Raw genomic sequence first — 20,829 nt, 5'->3', positions numbered from 1 at the left:
AAATATTTAGTTACGTACATTATCGGAAATTAATATAAAGCTTAAGGATATATAATTTAAGGTCGCTACGTAATTACGATAGTAAGCTTAGATTATAATTATTATAACTGCGTTATAGAAAGGTATTTAATTTAAAAAATCGTGTAAGTCTAAATGTATAAGTTTTTAGTCAATGTTTACATGGTTAGCGGGGCGTCCATTAGTGCACGCTAGTAACTAGTAGGCGCTAAGCCGACTCCCGACAACTCTAATGTCTTTAACGAATATCAATTATTGCGTACCTGCCGTACTGCCTCCGGCTCTTCTTTTTGATCGTTACTACTCCTCAACTATAACGAGCAGTATTCAGTCTAACCCCTTTCTAGTTACGTACAGTAGTAATTATTGTATAGCTTTGAACACGATTCCCATAGTATCTACGATGCTTCGAGTTACCTGCTTTCTACGGAGGATCGAAAACGCGCTTAGCTAGTTTTACTTCGCCGTATGTTTGGTACACCTAGAACACTTAGACTGTTGCTTAATAACTTTAGAGAAGAGTCCTTATATAATGTAAATATTACTGTTCGTTGTTGGCTGAATATTAGGCATTCTTGTATAGGGATTATACTGAACAACTGAAGTGTGGTTATTGATCGGTGGATGTGAGCGCAGACATTTATCAAAGACATCGGAGTTGTCGGGAGTCGGTTTAGTGCTCGCCAGTACGCGTGAGTGACGCGATAGTAGAAAGGGGCTACACTGGCACGACAAGAGCTTGGCCCTGGCGGGCACGAAGGAGACTGGAAAGTCGTAGACGAAAACATTTGTGGTGGCTCTTCATGCAAGGTAGATCTAAGTAAATATCTGATTCTCATTGTATTTGCCTACGTCTGCATCACCTTCGGCAGGAAAGCAGTTTCAGTCTCGAGATCTACCAGCTAAACTTATCTCTTGGCATAACCCTCGAGACACAAGAGAAACTCTTGTCCTGCTTCAGCTCATTGTCCATCTCATTCATCGCTCCCGCATTGTCCAATCTCTGTCTGTTCTCTCTTCTCTCCGCCCCGTACCTCGACTTCACCTCTTGCTCCATAGCTGTCTATACTACTCGTCCTCATGAACTGTGACCGATCGCGCCGCCGTCAACCTCTTCACAACTGGGTCCACCTCGTTGCGAAACTCTTCGTTCTCACTCCAGAGCATGTCGATATCTTTCCGCCCACCAAGACTTCGATCAAGCCATGCTCTGGCAATGGAGCTAATTACAACTTTCCGGATGTCGTTCTCTGGATCCATGAATCGAATGACGTTCTTGACGTCGTCGATTGCAGGGTGGTACCATTGGGCTTCATACTTCATATTTTCGATTCTTTGGAGCATCTCTCGTCTCTTGTCATCCATACCGGTCGCTCGGAAGATCTGCGCCATTCTGTAATACCGATAGACTGGTAATTCAGTGATGCGCTTGAAGGGTATCATTCCACAATTCTTTGAGTCGACGATCTCCTTCTGCCAAGCAAGACTTGTCGCAAGTGCCTCAGCTTGATCATCACAGGTGACAGGAATCACAAATTTGTTGACCTTATGAGACGGCAGGCCGGAGTGAGTGACTGCATCGTCAAGCACCATGGAGAACGCCCGAGCTGCATCGACAGGGAGCGTGTTCAGGTACCGGTCTGGCTTGCCGGGTTGTCTGGAGTAGATGGGAGCAGTCTTTCCTTTCTTCCATGCCTGTCTGATTCGGCGTGGAGGAAGCTCAGATTTTCGGACGGGATCCAGAATGGTAGCCGGGCGTACGGTGAGCGAGCCAGTTGCAAGGTCTTGGCGAAGGTCGTGTTTGATTTGCGATTCCTTGATCCATTCAGGTGGATCAGACGCTATCGACGTGGGAGAAGTGGGCTCCGCAGCAAGCTGTTGGTCTGCCGAGGCGGTATCATAGGTTGTCTGATCCTGGGCGCCCGTTTCAGGACGTGGTGTTGTAGATGGTCGGTCAACCTCGGTGACTGCCTGGCTGGATTGATCCTTGTTATCTACCCTCAACTTCTCCATCCACTCCTCTCGAAACTGGTCAAGTTCTGGGTATGATGTGTAGTCCATCTTGCTGTTTAGGCGAGGACTATGTAGAGATCGATTATGTACGCTAAAAACTGTCGTCTTCGTGAGTCAACTTAGAAGGTTCTCGTAAAAGAGTGGAAGGCTGTTTGTATGCGACGGGAACTAGTCTGGTCGACGACGAAGTAGATAAACCCGTGGTGGTTGAGAGTGGTCAGGTCGAAGGTTGAACGATGCTCGAGTTACGACCAAGATGTATGGAGAAAGTAAGAACACAACCTCGAGCTGAGAGCCAGCTTATATACCTAGCGAAATCAAGTGAACCACAAACGAGTTCATAGTGACCTTGCACTCTCAGTTCTTACCCGCCACACCCAGTCACCACCAGTGTCAACTGCAACTGTCCACATCTCACTTAGCGGCCTTTCGTGATATCTTCAGCCGCGTAGAAGCGCTGTGTGATCTGGAAATGATGTGATGTGAAGGCGAAGTCAATAGATCTCCCATATCACCTTGCTCACCATAGCAATCAATTACTGGTTGCCTTTGCCACGATTGAGTATGTGCGAACAATCGGACAGTATCACCTCGTGCACGACGCTGCGTCGAACGCCTAGCGGCACGTTTTGGGAGGATGTGCCATCTCGAACCAAGAATCTGCGTTCAGATCTTGACATCCGGATCCCCAGTGTCGTGAGATGTGTTTAACGTAGTCAGTCCCTCAACATGCCGAATCCTCGTATCATACGAAGCTGAGGATCGATGGACAAACACTGGGCGTTTATGCGAACCTCCACGCGAACAGACGTTCGCTTTGCCATCACGCTTTTGCTCCATTGAGCCGAAAAACCCGTTGGCATAGTCTCAGCGGCCGGCGTAACGCGTGCAGCGCGCTCAGCGCAGTTTTGTCAAGATGTCCGGCAGGAGCGCCGGGCGCGAGGCTCGCTTGAGGTATCAATTGGGTGCCTGCACTTGGGCGGGAGGTCTACCGGGGAACATGGCGAAATTAGGCGACGTAAGATGCATGCAGGTCCAGGTGGACAAATTCCAGCATGGGACCTGCTTGTGAAGATGAAGAACATTGTCGGGACGCGTCAACAATAGTACTTATTCGGCAAAGCTTCTCATTTGAGCTTGTGCTCGCTTCTCGGCATATCTTCGTCCGAGGTGCATGGAAGGGGAGGGCAAGGTGTGAAGCAGACCATATTACTATCATCGAAATCAAGAACGGTAACAAGAAACGGCACTGGAACATTCTCATCAACCACCGAGCTGTATTGTCTATACTAACACTATGTGCTGATTCCCAAAGCTCTTCAAAACACAATGTCGCTCGAACGCAAAGACACAATAGTTATGAACAACATGAATCGAAGGTAACAAACAGTATCTGCGCCCTGAAGATGCATCCCATGCGGCGGTATCATCAATGCGATGCGACGCTAATCCCAAATCAAAATCCTGTCATCATCTTGAGCGAGCGGAGATGCATACCATTCATGCACATCATTATCGTAAGTCATTATGTCGTGTCCCTCATTAATATCCATGCAGTCGAAGAGTAGATGCCTTCTCTTTCTTTTCCTTTTCCTTTTCCCTCTCTTAAAATGCAATGTGAGAATGCAATATGCACAAGCCAAAACCAAAACAAGAATTGCCCCCTAACACCATCGCCATGCGAAAATCAGCATACCGCTATTGAAATGCAAATGTGCAAGAAGTCAAAGTAGAAGTGTTCAGAACATATCTTTGTTCTTCCCCTCCGCCAGCCGGGAAAGAACTCGTTCAGCGTCGTTCATTAAGCCGCCGACTGTGCGTTTAGCGCCGATCTTGTAGGTGCGTATGGCGTCGAGAACGCCTTTTGTGCGGGTTAGAGTGGCCGTGTCCAAGGTGGTCAGGTCCTGAGGTGCCGACACATTCGTGGATGCCAGGTACGTGCGAAGCTCGATCATCGGGTCGTCTGTGGTTGGCACTGTGTATGGCACACCTGTCGTTGCTAGACTCGATTGCGAATGTGGCGTGTTGGTTGCTGTGCGAACAGATGAGCCGTAAGCTGAGGGATCTGTGGTAGTCGCTGTGGCTGTAGCTGTGCTTGCATCAGCTTGTGCTGAGTACGCCATCATGGACTGATCGTAGTATGTTGGCCAGTGTGCGCTGTAGCTGTTGACTGGTCCGTATGCTGACCAGGTCGGGTTGGCGTAGGCGGTCGTTGACAACGACTGAGGGACTTGAGTTGTATGTGCTGCAGTGGAAGATGCAAATGGCCCCACAGATGAAGCTGGTATCGTCGCTTGGCGCTTCCGAGATGGTGTGGAGACCTCAGTGGCTTTCCGCTTCCTTGATGCCGACGGCGATGCCGTTGGCGTTTGCATGACCTGAATTGCCGCTGGGTGTGGCGAGTTACGCCTTGCATACCCGTGGGCCCAGCAGACAAGCGCAGCTAGATAGACAGCCCAGTCCTCATGCAGCATATTCGTCGTCCGGAATTGCTGAGGACCCTCGCCTGGATCAACTATCATTCGCAGTACCTTTAGCGCATGCCAATGAGCCTTAAGACTGTTCGCCATCTGTGTCGAGGGAACGGTCGCTTGTGCTACCCATTCTCGGATTATGCGCTTCGCTTGGGTATATTCTGCTTCTTGCTCGATTTTCTTGGCCAGAAACCACGACTCACCAGCTACTATCAGAAGAGACCGTACAGGGATGTACTTGGCCATATGGAAAACATGGTAGTTGAGGCGCGTTTTCGACAGTGGTATCTTCCGCTCGGGTGGGCTCGACATTTCTTCCAGGCACCGTTGGTTAGCGCTGGTGTTGAGATTGATGATTTGATGCTGGAAGAACGAGTAATCGTTCACGGAGGCAGCTTGATAGCGGGCTCGGGCCGCATTGACATCTTCGGGAATAGAAACAGCCGCTTTGACAGACCACTCTTGTAGCGGAGTTGCCTCCCAAAGCGCCTCGCCGCATGGCAGATCGATGCCTCCTCGGGTGTTCACGGGCTTGTTCGGAAGATTGCTGTGGGTGACTATGGTGGCGCGCTGTTCGAAAAGTGCGACCTGCTGTGCATCGAGTACTGAGCAAGCATGAAATATACGCCTTCGTGCCTCGTGCTCGAGCCAGAACTTGTGCGCTCGTTTCAGGTCATCCTCTGACTTCTCCTTCTTCAGAGTTTTGAAGACCGCCAAAGGGTTTTGCACAAGAATTTGTCGTGTCTGATGCAGGCTTGCATATAGAGCTCTGAAACGAGCTGACGTCTCAGGACTGGCATGTCGAGCAGAGTACGTGCTGAGGATCTCAAGGAGCAGCACTGTCTGAAGGTCAGCAATCCGTGATCGACTGGTGATAGTCTCGCCGCGTTGTCGTAGGAGTTTGGTAGCAATTTCTTGGAGAGCAAGAGAGTAGAGTTTCGCGTCTGGACGTGAGTCGTAAAACGACCCGATGGCTAATACAGCACTCAGAAGGAGAGGTGGAGGTGTGTTGGTGACAAAATTTGGCTTGTAGACGATAGGAAAGGAAGGATGGAAATATTTCCAGTAGTGTTCTAAGCAATCGAATCGTATATATCTGTGTATCTCGGGTCTAGCTGAGTCGAAAATGAGATCGGGTACTGTTGAAAGCTCTCGCTGTATGGTAGCAAATTCATGTCCATCCAATTCGCGGAGGTGTACTGGCATGGCATTGACTGTAGGTGACTGATCAGCCTCAGTATAGGCGCGAGCTGAAAAGAGCAAAGGACTTACCTGAATATAATGAGCCTGACCCTCCTCGAAGATATTGGAGGGTAAGGCCATCGGTGGCGCCGCTGTTGCAGGCACCCAAGTACCAGGCATTGTGGTCATTGTAGGAGATATGGATGAGGGGTCAAATGCAGCGACTGAGGAGGCAGAAGATATGCTTTGGCGGTGGAAGTGTCCAACGCGATCAGATGCTGGTGAATGGCTGCCTTCTGAGCCGTAAAAATATGGATCAACTGTCTGAGAATAGGATGGCATAAACATCGTGCCAAAAGGTAACGACGAGTCGGCCGTAGAGTATTGATGAGAATGGGGGTTTACTAAAGACCCGATCGATAAGCCAGCCGACGATGTTCTTGGAACAGACTCAGTTGGTGGACTTGTTATTGTGCTTGAAGGTAGGACGGATGGTGGTGAGGTAAAGACGTTACTTGAATGCTGAGGTACTGATTGCGTTAAGCTTGGTGAGGCCTCCGACTCGCTGTTCTTGGTTAGTATGACAAGGATACTCGTTTGATAGCTCAATGCTTACTGCCGTTCCTGATGCCGTTGTAGCAGATCCATTCTGTGAAAGGATCTACCACAACCAGGTTGAGTACACCTATAGATGGCGTCTGGGTTATGATTGAGCTCATGCCTTCTTCTGTGTTCTGCTCTGGTGAACACCTAGCCAAGTCAACATAAGAAATACAAGAGGGAACTATGAGTCTGACCTTTCCACAACCTGGGAACTCGCAAGCATGAACACGCTTGCCTTTCTTCGCTTTACTGATCCTTCCCGTAGGAGTAGCGCTTGGGGCGATGTTCTCGAAGTTCATGCTTGCGTTCCTCATGCTGGAAGAGCTTCGCCTTCGGGATGTCGCCGATGATGGACCTGGTGTGATCTGCTGAGGTGGCAAAGAAGAAGAGTCGGTGGCAAGAATCGGTGTCTGTAGGATAGTCTCGCTATATGTTGGTTGAGGTATGATCGGCGCTTCCCCAGGCACAGGATAGATAGACTGTATTGGCGGTGGTGGAGGAGCCTCTGCAGGATTACCAGGAACAGGTGATGCTTGAGACAGCTGAGTTTGCCGAGGGGGCGATCTCTCCTTATCGAGGATGGGTGGTGTTCTTCTCGGCATGGTGAGAGGCAGGATGGTATTAGTTATACAGAGCCAAGGTCGGGATTGGAGACATGGGTCAGTGGGATGGTTCTCTCAGCGCAGGACCACTGCCCCGTTCTGAGGCTCAGTCGGGTTGGCGCGTTTGATGGTGTTGATGCATTCACAGCAGAGAGTCTTGCCATGGCAAGGGAAAGAGATGACGGAGGTATGGAAACCGGAGGTTATTGGCAGGGCTGAGATCCATTCACACGTGGAGCTAAGAGTGAAAAGGTACGAGCGAGCTATTCTCGGCCAGTAGAAGCACAGTCCACTAAATTGGTAGCCTTGTGAATGGCGTATTGCTAATGTGAGCAAGAGTACATGTCGTAGTGAAAGACAACGGCAGGAACGAATCACAGCAAAGAGGCTGTGTAGGTGAGGCTCAAACTGGTTGGCTAGTAGTGCGAGCAAGGTATCAAGCATAGAAAGAAATAGATGCTGTGCATGAAACTCAGATGAGCAAAGTCGAATATCGATCGAGTACCAAGCTAAAGGAAACGGCTGACGAGCCGAAACTCGCACTAAACCACAAGAACGAGCCGGAGAATTGCCAAAATGGAGGAGGCGGAGTGGGCTTGAGTAGCACCATGATCAAATCGTCTAAGCGCCGCTCGCGGTACCTGACAGCACTTAGAGTAATCCACCAATGAGACATGAGATCTAGTACGCTTAGAGGTAAGCGTATAACCTAAGATAGCTTGATCACCAAAAATAACCACAAACAGTTGTCTGCACCAAATCACCATCATACCTGCCCTTTGCCTGCGTCGCAAGGGTTTCTGCACTTATGCAGTGTTAGTGCTCGTCAGGTCCTGCCCTAATCATGCTTTATTCATCCATCGCTTGCTGCCATGTTTCTATTCAGAGACTCACTTCATCTCAATCGGGTCATCTGTCATGCAACGATGATCCTGTGCAATTCGATGCACCGAGTCTGCCTCGTCTTCCTCAGGCATTTCGAAATCTCATGAGCTGAACGTTGTCGAATCACGTTTCGTGTTGTTTGTTTCTCGAGCTTGTGTGTTTCAGGTCGGTGTGGTCGGCCACCAAGTGTTGATCGTTCATGCCTGGTGAGCTTCGATGCCTCTGAACGTCATATGAGATGATCTGCCGTGTATCCCACGTTTTCGATAGGTCCGGCATCCCAAATCACGTTGTTAAAGTGTCAGCGTGTCCCCCGTCATTGCTCCACGGTGACCATCAACAATGATTTCGAAGAGGTGATCAGGCCACCCATCACCGAGGCAAATTTTATCTGAAATCGACCTGCGATCATGGTGCTGTTCTAGTCACCCATGTACGATCGAAGTTTGTATCCTGGAGGCAGTCGACGACCTTCATATACAAATGGAAAATTCTCAGTAGCAAAGCATCGCCCGCACAATACGAACATGGCTGCCGTGTCACCGTAAAGCTGAGATGCAGAGCACTGAATCTGGTCATCAGAAGCGGCGATACGACTACAGGTCGCGTACCCTTGCCCGAAGAGTGCTAGCTTTGACTACACGTGCCGTATTGGACTCGCATTTGAGGCTCAGGCACGTCTCATTGGATGATTCGCATGGACATGCATGGTTGTGCGTGCTCATCAAAGCATGACAAAATAAGCACCGTCTTCTGAGCATCAGCGACATGGTGGCGGCTTCGTAGCTCGTGGAGGGATGGTGACAGCCAGCCACGAGTGCAACTACAAGGCGTACTCAAGGAGTGCCGAAAGTTTCGAGTAACTGTACTGGATACTAATTCGGGTCGGACAGGAAGTCGTACGGGTAATGCGCCGCATCAGTGTGAGTACACGCGCTGGCAAGCACGACGTGGTATAATGTCAGGTAGGATCCATACATTGTGGAAGGAACCAGAAGTGCTCAGCTTTAGCCATGGTGTACCCTCACCGTGACCAATGCATTGCTTTCAGGGACCGGACCGCAAGAGAAATGGCGGCCACCGAAGTCTGACCCAAACGCACAGATACCTCGCCGCTTTACCTTCCAAGCACTTCCTGCAGCATGATTTGCAGTGAAGCTCAATCAGTTACACACATTCCCTTCCTTTCGCCATCGGAAGAGCTCCAGTTACGAACAAGTTCACACCCTCCCCTCCTTCCCCTCCCCATCCCCCGTCCACTCACCAACCCAATTCCTCGCTGCCTCCCTCCTCCTCAACTCCGCCTCCCAAGCCCTCTGATCCCGTTCCCTCCACTCCTCCGCGTCCCCCTCGCTCTCCATCTCCACCTCCAGAATAGGCATAGCCCTAATCTGCATCTGCGCCGCACCAACACTCCACGGGGCAGCACTGCGTCGGGCCTCCCGTTTCGCGGCTCGCGAGGTATGTCCGAACTTGAGTTCTGTAATGTGGTGTGTTGTTGCGGTGAGGGGGTTGGGGATGGGAATGTGGGAGGTTAGCTTTTGTTGGACGTCGTGGGTGTGTTTTCTGATGTCGAGGAAGGAGGTTGTGCTGCCGCTGCCGCTGTGGGTTGAAGAGGTTGAGCTGGAGGTGTCGGAGGGTTCGGGGAGGGGGTAGGGTGTGTCGACGTGGATGTGGGGTTGGGGCTGAGCGTGCGATTGGTAGTGTTTGTGCGTTTTTGGGTTCATTGGTGGGGAGTCTGGGGATGAGCTGGCTGGCGATGAGGATGAGGATGAGGATGTTGTTGGCGAATGGCTTGTGGTGTTGTGGTGTGACGGGGAGGAGAAGTGGAGGTCGAAGCGGTTGACCATTTTGCGGACGTTCGATTGGGGCTAGAGTGAATGGTCTAGGGAGCGACCGGTAGGACGTGCTATAATTTGTTTGGTCGGCTTGGGTTCAGTGTTGTGGTTTGGGGGTTACCTAGAATGCATATAAGGACCAGAAGCGTCCAACGGAGTAGCAGGCGGCCAATATATGGTTCTCGAATACCTTGGTCCATATTCGGGGTGCACGTTGTAGCCTCCATGAGTACGTTGCACACGATTCGTCTTCCTGCCAGCTTGTGACTACGCTTGCTTGATTACGATGTTTAGTAAGCTGCATACCTGCATGCTTCGGCGTCGCTCATTGGTGCGAATACCACATCGGGAATGCACGATTGGGATGACTGAAGCCGTGGCTTGTTGAGGCAACCTTGGCGCGGGACATGTCGAATTGGAAGGACGTATACTGGAAGAAGAAAATGCGAGCACCGAATGGAAGGACTGGATTCGAGTCGTCCGGGGTCATGCTGTTGATGAGTAAGACAGCATGGCCAATTCAGGAATCGCGGGCGGCGATACGAGCTCTCTTGTGCACCCGTGGAAGGCGCATGTGCCGAGTTGTTGTCAGCTGCAAAACAATGACCATCATTAAGATGGCGCCGAAATCATGTATGAGAGACAGTTTTATCAGAACAGAGTTGTCACAGTATGCGTGCTGCCTCTAGAATGTGAGTGGTGAAGAGCGTATGATACCTTCAGGAACAGAAGATCGTCGGACTTCTGCATCGTTGGCAGGTTCGACCACCGGAGAACGCCACTAGCAGCTCAGAACCACGTCGACAACTGGTTCCATCTACGTTTCACGCCTATGATATATATCCTTAGTGATACAGTAACCATCAAGGTTTCAACTATCCACGACGAGCTGCCATCACAATTTCATAACAATAAGCAAAGGAGACGTAGAAGTCGTGAATGATTCAATTGTGGTGGCCGCCCTGCGGCAACAGCTGTGCCGCTGCTTGATTATGCTAATGCTACAATGCTCATATGCTCATAATGGGTATCTCTTGATTCGAAGTTGATAACAGAGACCAACGTTTGAAATGCCGCCTGCCTTTGTGATAGCCATCACATTCCCAGGCAGTATGCACGCCCCTTCGAACCAGTAATGGATTCCGTAATGCCGTAAGCGCCGTCGCTGATGTGAAAATGAGTCGCTGAAAATAAAGCTGAGAAGGCTTGCGCTTGTGAAGCCAGTGTCCAATGTCAAGATGCTGGTTGAAGATGCGATGGCATGACGCGTTTAGAATACGCCCGCCAGTTTCTTCAGGCCCTTCTTGAGGTTTCGTGTGGCGATGTCGGCACCAGACTCCGCTGAACTGCTGCTAGAAGCTGAGTTGTAGCTGTCTCTCCTTGATAGGAGATACTTGGCATCTGTGTTTGGGTCTGATGATCGGTGCAGATTGCCAGCGCCTCCTCGGCCGACGTGGTAGACTGGTGCGACGTGCTTGGCTTGGTGCATCTGTTGCTGGAGTTCTTCATCGAAGGAGAACATGCGTGGTGCTTCGTGGACGTGGTTGCCGACACCTCCTCGGCCTGAGATGAACGACCGGCGAGGTACATGGAGAGATGCATCGGATGCTCGTGCTGCTGGCCCTGAGGCATCAGACCCTCTTGTTACTGCTGTTGGTGCCTTGATTGCATTTCCTGCACCTCCTCTACCAGTGGCGATGTATTGTTGGCGTGGTGTTACTGATGGGTGTGGCTCGACGATTGTGTATCTGGAAGACATGTTTGGTTTTGTGATGGTAATTGACAAGAGTTGGGTTACTTTGGAAGATGTTCAAGTAAGTGTTTCTCACGTAAGACGAGGCTGTTTCGAGTTTCGTTTGTATATGCTTTGTGATCTACGACAAGGCAGAATGTGACTACGAAGCGACATGGTACCTGCCTTATATCTATCTCACCTTGCGAAAACTTCTCATGACAAAACGGACAGGAGAGGAAATTGCGCGACCGCTGCTTCCCATGCTGATGCGGTGACACAAGGCATCACAAGCATAGTCGATTACATACAAAATTCCGTTAACTGCTAAGCGCTTCTACCAACTCCTTCACGCTTTGCAGATAGATGGAAAGCGCGGAAAATTTGCAGTCAGCTGGCCGGCCAGGACTTCACCGTGATCACGATTTTAGCTCAGGTTGCCATGTTTTCAGCACCGCTTGCAGGTCGAAAGTCAGATTTTCATCAGCTAAAATTTGATTCTAGCTCGCCGCTTACGCAGGCCAAGTGGCCACCTACTTCGATTTGAGGCACGTCACTGGCTGCAAAAATTTTGCCATGAGTAATGCCAATTCTAGCGTTGCCGGAAAAAGCTGTTCCCCAGATTTTCGGACCTTAGCCCGCCTGGGAAGACGCCAATCGCCATCGTAGCCTTTTTCCGTGAGAGGGGAATGGTCCTTTCGATGAATTTCTCTTACCCCCAGGAAACAACATCTTCCCCTGGGGATTCCAGCATCATGACCACGTTCATGTGTCCACTGCGCAACTCGATCGTGTCCAGGAAAGACCTTCCAGCGTTGATGCCCTATTCACCAACTGCTTGCAACACGTGTCGAGCTGACACATCGGCTGCCAAAACCGCCAGCAGACCGCCATGGCAAAGGCCTTTCTGCTTTGAACATAGTGCTTCCCCGGATTCTTGTAAGTCGCAGATCTGCATGCTCCTCCACAAAAACGTGAAGCCGTCCAGCACGGCGCGCCCAGGAAATACTGGTGACCTATCAGGACGTGGCAGATGCTGTTCCTGCGCTACTAGTACCAGGGAAGAGAAACCCGGCTCTGAATTGGGCCGGACTAGAGTTGGACGGAGTTCCCTTTAGGTTGTCGGACCGCAGCAGTGCATGACGCGAGTTGATGCTGGATGTTGATGTTGTGCTCCGTTGTGCTGGAACCCAGGCTCTCAGCTGAATTTGGTGTGCAATATGTCTGGATTTTCGTGCCAGTCACTGACGCTCACCCACATCTACACCACAAGTTAGTTCAGCGGACAGACAATTTCCAGCAGCTCCTTACCTTTCTGAAAGTGCTTAAGCCAGCCAATATGCTTCCGCCAATCCATGTGCTATACTTCCTCTCTGGCGGAGCAAAGATTTTAATGCGCATATCTTTGACAGCCAACCTCTGAATCTCGTGGAGCAGCCGGTCTCCGAAGCCCTTGCATAATGTTGTGCCACCACTCAGGACGATATTGCCATACAGGTTCTTCCGCAGGTCGAGATCTGTCCTTGTGATGGCATCCACAACCATCTGGTGCACGCCCTGGTACTCGGAACCAATCAACTCTGGTTCGAACAGTATTTCGGGAGCACGGAAACGTTCTGGGCCTAGCTTGATCTTGTGGCCGTCCGGCAGAACGTACTCAATGTCCTTCTTCTCGACCTTCCATATGCCTTGCTCAAGCTCTTTCTCTTCTTTCCGAGGGTCAATAGCAACATATGCAGTCTTCTCTTTCATGACGCGGACAATCTCCTTCTCGGCACTGGTGTGGAAGACATGGCCAGCTTTCCGTAGTTGCAATTGCATATTTTCCGTTACATCTCGACCTGCGATATCGACCCTGCGTATGCTGCTAGGTATGGCGAATCCTTCGTAAACCGGTACTGCATGACTGACACCGTCGCCGGCGTCCAGAACCACACCAGTGGTGCGACCACTTGCGTATAAGCTGAGAACGGCTTGTATTGACATGTATACAGCTGGGGCATTGAAGGTCTCGAACAATATTTGGGCGGCCATCTCACGGTTCGCTCTCGGATTCAGCGGTGGCTCGGTGAGAAGGACGGGATGTTCTTCAGGTAAGGTCTTCAGTTCATGCTCGTAGACGTGTGACCAGATCTTCTCCATATCGTCCCAATCAGTAACAATTCCATGTTCAAGAGGATAGCGTATTTTCAGTAATCCTCGTAGTTCTTCCGCCCTCTTGCCAATGAAAGTGTCGCCTTCGAGAGCGCCAGCGAGTACTCGGACATGTTTGGGTCGGCCAACGTAGGATGGGAAATATGCTTGTGGCAGATCTGAACCAGCAAATCCAGCCCTTATGGTACCACTGCCATTATCTATCACCAGCGGTACGTTATGTAGAGAGCCGCCATCAGCCATGATTGTAGCGTTACCGGTTCGACCAAGGGACAGTCATGGAGACGGAAGGAAGCTGCGGATTGTTGTTGCAGCAGGTGTTCCAGCAGCTGTGTTGGGTTTCGATATGTTGTTTCCCCCTTCAATGTTGACCAAAATTATTGGGGAACGCGTCCGCCCTCGAAGACGTGTTCTGGCACAGTACTAGGGGCATAATTACAGCCTGGGGCATCCAGGACGTGGACAGTCAACGGTTCGCTAGTACTGACTTCGTTCGCAAACTGACCACCACAGATCATAATTCGACCTCAACATCTCTTACCGGATCTACCGCAATCAATCTGAAGCCTTCGATCGCACCAGTCTCCGAGTCCGATCATTCCTCTTCACAATTCGCGACGATGCCCAAGTTCTTCTGCGACTATTGCGATGTGTATCTCACACACGACTCCATGTCCGTGCGAAAGTCGCACAATACTGGTCGCAACCACTTGAGAAACGTCACAGACTACTATCAGCAGATAGGACATGAGAAGGCACAGTCAGTCATTGACTCGATCACGAATTCTTACGCCGCAGAAGGACAGCCAAACCCTATGCTGAACATGCAACCGCCCGGTGGTGCTCCAGGTTTTCCTCCTATGGGCTTTCCAGGTAAGCCATTTGTGATGGTACTTAAGATGACCTACTGACGAAAGCAGGAATGCCCCCTCCACCATTCGGTGCTCCTCCAGGCCAAGGTGGTATGATGCCGCCTGGCGGAAGAGGCATGCCATTCCCGCCCTTCGGTCCTAATGGTGGTCCTCCAAATATGCCAAACGGCATGCCCTTCAACCCTCCTCAAGGCTTTCCTCCGAACTTCCAACCACAATTTCCTCCTCCTGGCTTCAACCAGCAGCAAGGACAACCCGGCCAGCACGGCCCACCTCCTGGTAATCCTAGCCCTGCTCCTCAAGGGCCTCCTGGAGGCTACAATGCTGGACCGCCGCCGGGCGCTGGTATGAACAGACGCTAGGAACGGCCAAGCAAGCGAGCGGCAGATGATACAAGTCCACCATGGGAAAAGCCAAATAAAAGGGCGAAACCATGAGCTTCAAAAGTGTGCGATTTAGGCCATTGAAAGACGCACGAGTCGGCGCGGATCAAGTATGATTGCTACTGTGGATTTTTGAGAAAGGTGCTTTGGAGCAGAGAGACCGGTGAGCAAGAGCAACTTGGCTTGTGGTTCGAAAAGGAAGGTACACACCGGGCCACGCGCAGCTTTGAGGAGGAAGGTGCGCAAAACGTTGCTGCTTATCCTGCGCCTGCGCTTCTTGCTGCTGTAGATATCACGACATTTACCGTGGTCGAAGGGCGTATCAAGGCACAAGTATTATCGATTATGATGCCCGCTAATCTTCCTTCATGACCTTCCTCGACACAATTATATCATGACTTGGTCCGGAGTCCTAGCATTCGTCCTTGGATATTTGGTAACACCTGCACTTGTTATTGGCACAGCTGCACTTGTCATTCACCTTATCCTCCTCATCCAGAGTTATCGATCACAGCGAGCAATGCGAGCGGATTCCTTGATAGCCTCCGACTAGAAACACCCAAATTCAACATGGAAGAAACAGGCGGACCATCTCAGACCACCTGTGCTGGATCCGGTCCAGTCGTGTCCCGGTTCGACGAGCAGTTCAGTGAATCCTCTGGAGCGTGTACACCGGTGTGCATCGAACCATGCCATGTCGGTCATCCTCATCATATCATTCGAAGACTCAGGCTCGAGCGTGATAGACAAAGAGAAGTGTACAATACAACGAACGAGAAGAGAGCCGGAAGTTTTGCTCGACAAAGATCGCGGCGGTCGTCTACACCAACGGCCTTGGCTTATGAGAGGCGTCGTAACGCTGCAAAAGGGCTTGTCGAAAAATATCGAATCGCAAGAAGAGCTCGCAACAAGCATGAGAAGCAGCATAAGCGGAGAGGTCGACTAAATGGAGCGATGTAGGGCTACGATCCGATGGCAGGCCGCATCTCCGGGGGACAGTCTACCACTACCCATCATGTGCATGGATGCTACGTCTTTCGGGGCCTTGGCAACGACAGCGATGAGTACGGTGTTGATGAAGTTGATTCACTTGGGCGAAGGACTGGAAGGCAATGGTTGCAAGGCAGCAAATGGGGCATTGAGTGTGGTGGGCCTGGCAGAGAACCAAACTTCGAGTGTAATCATGGAGAACAGGATCAAGAGCAAAACAACTCCGACACATTGAGCAGGAGACGCACGCTGGGAAAAGGACCAGCCTCGCGGACGCCGCTCAGACTTTCGAGTGGCTGATGCAAAGTCCTCGATCAAGCTATGGTGGAGGTATTGGCCTTCTCATTCAAGACAGCAACTCCTAGGTAGACTAGGGCACCGTATTCTTTGTAACCTCGAGACTCGAGAGTATCCTGTGTGCATCCTGAACCGAGCAAGCAACAGAATGACATTGAATTTTTATTCATCTTGTTAGCAAAATACAAGCGGAGATGCCCGATCATGACCTGATACCACTTTAAGTCCTGTACTCTACTTCGACGAGGATCCAGAAGGTATGCAAGTGTTGTGACTTTCTGTGCTTTCAGTCTTGTTTGCCAATTTCCAAGATGTGCGATAGCTGCAATCTGATGAGACCAACCTGCAAACAAAACACTAGAGCTACTGCCTCCAATTTCCAGGACGCGTCGGACGCGCCTACTTCAATATCCACGCTTTCACAAAGATGCAGAGATGGCAATTTTCTCGAACCAGGTCATGATATCTCAGCGTGAAGACAGTATATGATGTCGCTTCAGCTGGCTTCTCAGCTCAAGAGCGAGCTCTTCTCACGCTATTCGCTAGTCCCATCAGAACAATGGCTGAACGAATTTCTCTCGAACAGCCGCAATCCTTCTCATCCACTACCAGCATTGACTTCCACCGCACACTTCCGCCTGCTATCAACAGACTTCACCACAACGCTGTCAACCCGTCAAGGAAAAGTGCTCCCTGCCAAAGTCTCGGACGTTCATACAAAGGAGCTCATATTACAGATCGACATCCCAGTGCAGGTCCTCGATATCCAGGACACAAGCACATCGAAATGGTCACAGATAGAGGCGATCGAGCGCGTGGAAAGAGGTGAAGAGATACGAGGCCGAGAAGTCATCAGAAACGTCCCAGGTATAAACGATGATGACGACGCCGATGGTGGAGATCAAGGTCAAGTGACGGGCAGCTCAAGTCGCCCGTCAGCCACTTCCTCAACTAACGCATCTGGTAATTCGAAGAAGGGTTCCACGGGGCCACATAAGGTCCTGCTTCAAGATGCTGCGGGTACCAAGGCATGGGCGTTTGAGACGTCTCGAATTGAGAGGATCACGATTGTTAATTCGAATCCTCCTGTGCCTGGCGCCACAGCTACTCAGACTGTGGTGGAAGGCATGCAGATTGGATGTAAGTTTGTGCTCAGGAGGGGTACGAAAGTGCGACGAGGTCTGATCATGATGACTCCTGCGAACACTACGGTGATGGGTGGGAAGGTGGAGGCCTGGGACAAGAAGTGGAGGGAAGGGCGGAAGGCAAGATTGCACCAGGAGTTGGAAAGAGAGAATAGCGGTTGAGCTTTGTCTCTCGACCACGATGGTTCTACGTTGCAAACACGGCAGACGGATACAAGCTCAACAAGGTTCCAGAGCCTCGCTCTGCTTGCGCTAGGACAACACATCGGTGTCTCTGTTGGCTACAATCTGCTGCTGAGACTAGCATAATACAACTGCCGACCATCAGTTTCAGATCTCATCGGAACCATGCTTTCCAAGCTATCCCTTGACGACAGACTTAATGGGGCTGCCCCATTTCTTCCGCTGTATGGATGCAGTCTTTGTTCAGCCATTGTGTCCAGATATCTCAATACCGACCCGGAGCAAGACGCGGGCGCATGACGTTATTTGTTCTCGAGAGAAGTCCATCACACTGAGCCCTTAGCCTCGCGTAGCACCAGGTACTCAAAACGTGGGCTGAGGCTGGTGCCCGTTGTCGATCATGGAAAAAAGAGTTTCTACTAGAACTATTCCTGAATTCATCCCAAAACAGTAGATACGATAGCCTCATCGACTACAATAACCAAACTAAGAGTGGGACTGACAGTGAGGTGGGTGAAGTCCGGCTATTACCGTACTGAAGTAGGACTTTTCATGCGCCGACGTGGTCGGAAAATGACCACGCAAAGCCCGAAGCACAAAAAGAGGCAAACTTCGGCGAAAGCAAGGTCACGGAATTGACCGTGAGTGGTCTGGGGCGAAACCTGGGGCACCTCAGTGCCCCCGGAGGAAGGCGCCGCGCCCTGCGCGATGACGATCATGAGTGTCGATCATCACGCGAGCGGCTCTGGGGTGCCGTGTGGTAGCAACCAAGTACTTTATAAGATACTGATGAATCCGCTGATTACGAGGCTCCTAGTCGTCATTGCCCACTGTGCGATCGACAAATAGCATCGACAACATTCAAAATGGCATTCGGACAGGAGAAAGCGGAACACGTCGAGAGCGATCTCACTCCTGTCAACACTGCGGAGCTGCCCACCACTCTTGCCGAAAACGTATCGTATGGTGAAGGCGGTGTCAAAGGCATCATCAGCTCTCCATTCGTCTTCGGTGCGGCCTTCCTTGCCAGTCTTGGAGGCTTTTCTTTCGGATATGATCAGGGAGTCATCAGCATCATTAATGTAATGCCACAATTCCAACAACGTTATCCGAAGGTTGCAGATGGAACTCCAGGTTCTGGTTTCTACAAAGGCTTCATGACTGCCATGTAAGTTGTACTTCTCGGCATAACCAAACAATTTTACTGACCAGTCAGGCTGGAATTTGGAGCTTTCATTGGATGCTTCTTCATGCCTAAGCTCTGCGACAAGATCTCAAGGAAGTGGGCGTTGTCCGCTGTGGTGGTCATCTTCAACCTTGGTGCTATTATCCAGACAGCCGCTCCGAACTATGGTGCTCTTGTCGCTGGACGCACTATCGGAGGTATTGGCGTCGGAACTTTGGCGCTTGGTGCACCCTTGTATATTTCCGAGATCTCACCACCACATTTGCGAGGTGCACTCCTTGTACTCGAATCAGTCTCCATCGTAACAGGAGTCGTGATTGCATACTGTGAGCCAATCCTAAGACTATCAACGCATAGCTAACATAGGCTTAGGGATCACCTATGGGACACGATACCTGGAAGGCGAAATTGCGTTCAGGTTACCTTTCGGTCTCCAAATGGTCTGCGCTACTATCCTCGGTCTCGCTATCCACCTCTTCCCATTCTCACCACGGTGGCTGTCCCTCGTTGGCCGTAACGACGATGCACTCCAATCTCTTGGCAAGCTGAGGCGCCTTCCGACAACAGATGAACGAGTACAAACAGAATGGCAGGGCATCATGGCTGAGGTCGAATTTCAAAACGTGGTTCAAGAGAGGACTCATCCAGGAAAACATGGTTGGAAGCTCGAAGCTCTATTGTGGGGTGATCTCTTCAAGAAGAAGACCTTCCGACGCACGGCTGTTGGCATGGGTGTTGCTTTCTTCCAGCAGTTTAGCGGTATCAACGCTTGTGAGTCGAACATTGGACTGAGTTTGGCCTGAACTAAGAGCATCTAGTCATCTACTACGCACCAACCCTCTTCCAATCCCTCGGCGCTGGCTACGAGACCTCCCTCATACTCTCAGGCGCCCTCAACATCGTCCAACTCGTCGCGGTCCTCATCTGCTTCTTCATCATTGACCGCATCGGCCGCCGACCACTTGCATTCTGGGGCGCGGTCGGCATGTTCGTTGTCTACGTCGTCATTTCTGCTCTCGTCGGTGTATATGGTCCTGGTTGGGAGAACTCCGCCGCCGGGTGGGCCTGCGTGGCAATGGCATTCCTCTACATGCTCACCTACGGTGTTTCGTACTCCCCGCTTGGATGGGCTTTACCATCCGAGGTCTTCAGCACCGCCACTCGAGCGAAGGGCGTCGCACTGAGTACCGCCACGGTATGGTTGTCCAATTTCATCATCGGCGTCATTGTACCGCCTATGCTGGAGTCCGCCGGATACGGAACGTATATTTTCTTTGCGGCATTTTGCGGGATGGCTGCTGTTTGGGCTTGGTTTCTTGTTCCGGAGACGAAGGGGAAGACATTGGAAGAGATGGATGATGTGTTTGGGGATACTAGTGGGCATGCGGAGCGGGAGTTGATGAAGCAGGCTGCTGGCAACGCGAGACGGAGGAGTAGTGCAGGGGTGAGTATGTCGAGTCAGGCCAAGGAGACGAGAGAAAAGAGTACAGTAAAGGGTTTGTGACCTGTAGCACGGAAGACAAGGCGGAGATGCGACAATCGTGATCGCTGAGATCAGCGCTTTGTCGAAACTCTATGCGTCTCCTCGACCACAAGCCCGTGGCGACCTAAGCGAGTTCACCGCTCTCGAAATCGCATCTCGCGCACATCTAAGACGTACCCACTAATAAATCTCGATCGACAGCACCTTTGGCCCACCTATCATTAGCCACCTCTTCACCACAGGCTTCACCGTAACAGCTCCAACCTCCGATATCTCGAACCCATCCTCACCATTGTTCAACGAACTCAACACCGCCATCATCCAAGCAGATACACCCCTCGTTCAGCCTCCTCCTTTCCTCGCAACCGCGACCCCTGGTTCACTATCGTTGGTCGATACTCACGGTATTGGAGTGACGCACACAAACATATACTAACTGCAGCTCTCATCGTCCTTCAATGACGGTTTATTGACAGTCACTTGCCCACTTGTTGGTGTTTGTGAGGCCTCTCGGTCTGACGTATGTGCCGATGCTTTGGTGACAACACAATGAGCTCTGATCCCCGGCATCGTCACCAGGTAGCACGTTGAGTTGCTGCCTCGATCGATTGCCGATTCTCGAGGCTGATAGTGGATACAGGTAAGGTCGAGATAAAGGATTCACGACAATGAGATGGGAGGCCATCACCATATCTGAAGTCATCAGGGGTCCAAGACAATGAGGTTATCACTATATGTGAACTTCAAGGGTCCATGACAATGAAATGGTCAGGCTATGACTATACCTGG

At 50.9% G+C, this 20,829-nt stretch overlaps 8 protein-coding genes across 8 annotated transcripts; 3 read left to right on the top strand and 5 right to left on the bottom strand.

Moving 5' to 3' along the window:
- Positions 1–1,086: 1,086 nt before the first annotated feature.
- Positions 1,087–2,079, bottom strand: PMZ80_005082 (uncharacterized protein; the record flags this gene model as incomplete). Its single annotated transcript, XM_064873503.1, has 1 exon — positions 1,087–2,079. The coding sequence occupies one exon, from the start codon at positions 2,077–2,079 to the stop codon at positions 1,087–1,089; it is 993 nt and encodes a 330-aa protein (XP_064730607.1).
- Positions 2,080–3,770: 1,691 nt separating this feature from the next.
- Positions 3,771–6,892, bottom strand: PMZ80_005081 (uncharacterized protein; the record flags this gene model as incomplete). The annotated part of the gene is made up of 4 exons (XM_064873502.1): positions 3,771–5,729; positions 5,778–6,252; positions 6,304–6,437; positions 6,485–6,892. 4 exons carry the CDS (start codon positions 6,890–6,892, stop codon positions 3,771–3,773), a joined length of 2,976 nt encoding a protein of 991 aa, XP_064730606.1.
- A 2,105-nt stretch (positions 6,893–8,997) lies between these two features.
- PMZ80_005080 (uncharacterized protein) lies at positions 8,998–9,627 on the bottom strand (the record flags this gene model as incomplete). Its single annotated transcript, XM_064873501.1, has 1 exon — positions 8,998–9,627. The coding sequence occupies one exon, from the start codon at positions 9,625–9,627 to the stop codon at positions 8,998–9,000; it is 630 nt and encodes a 209-aa protein (XP_064730605.1).
- A 1,258-nt stretch (positions 9,628–10,885) lies between these two features.
- Positions 10,886–11,374, bottom strand: PMZ80_005079 (uncharacterized protein; the record flags this gene model as incomplete). The annotated part of the gene is made up of 1 exon (XM_064873500.1): positions 10,886–11,374. The coding sequence occupies one exon, from the start codon at positions 11,372–11,374 to the stop codon at positions 10,886–10,888; it is 489 nt and encodes a 162-aa protein (XP_064730604.1).
- Positions 11,375–12,545: 1,171 nt separating this feature from the next.
- On the bottom strand, positions 12,546–13,744 carry ARP1 (centractin- actin- protein of the dynactin complex; the record flags this gene model as incomplete). The annotated part of the gene is made up of 2 exons (XM_064873499.1): positions 12,546–12,608; positions 12,659–13,744. The coding sequence occupies 2 exons, from the start codon at positions 13,742–13,744 to the stop codon at positions 12,546–12,548; spliced, it is 1,149 nt and encodes a 382-aa protein (XP_064730603.1).
- Positions 13,745–14,121: 377 nt separating this feature from the next.
- On the top strand, positions 14,122–14,735 carry YHC1 (U1 small nuclear ribonucleoprotein C; the record flags this gene model as incomplete). The annotated part of the gene is made up of 2 exons (XM_064873498.1): positions 14,122–14,374; positions 14,422–14,735. The coding sequence occupies 2 exons, from the start codon at positions 14,122–14,124 to the stop codon at positions 14,733–14,735; spliced, it is 567 nt and encodes a 188-aa protein (XP_064730602.1).
- Positions 14,736–16,531: 1,796 nt separating this feature from the next.
- Positions 16,532–17,350, top strand: PMZ80_005076 (uncharacterized protein; the record flags this gene model as incomplete). Its single annotated transcript, XM_064873497.1, has 1 exon — positions 16,532–17,350. The coding sequence occupies one exon, from the start codon at positions 16,532–16,534 to the stop codon at positions 17,348–17,350; it is 819 nt and encodes a 272-aa protein (XP_064730601.1).
- Positions 17,351–18,237: 887 nt separating this feature from the next.
- PMZ80_005075 (uncharacterized protein) lies at positions 18,238–20,476 on the top strand (the record flags this gene model as incomplete). Its single annotated transcript, XM_064873496.1, has 5 exons — positions 18,238–18,539; positions 18,588–18,883; positions 18,930–19,328; positions 19,376–20,057; positions 20,242–20,476. 5 exons carry the CDS (start codon positions 18,238–18,240, stop codon positions 20,474–20,476), a joined length of 1,914 nt encoding a protein of 637 aa, XP_064730600.1.
- Between the last annotated feature and the right edge of the window lie 353 nt (positions 20,477–20,829).

Source organism: Knufia obscura (assembly GCF_036327395.1).
Source record: "Knufia obscura strain CCFEE 5817 isolate CBS 148926 chromosome Unknown scaffold_5, whole genome shotgun sequence".
Classification (NCBI taxonomy): Eukaryota; Fungi; Ascomycota; class Eurotiomycetes; order Chaetothyriales; family Trichomeriaceae; genus Knufia; species Knufia obscura.
Note: the sequence above shows the minus strand (reverse complement) of the source record. Positions and strands in the feature narration are given on the sequence as shown.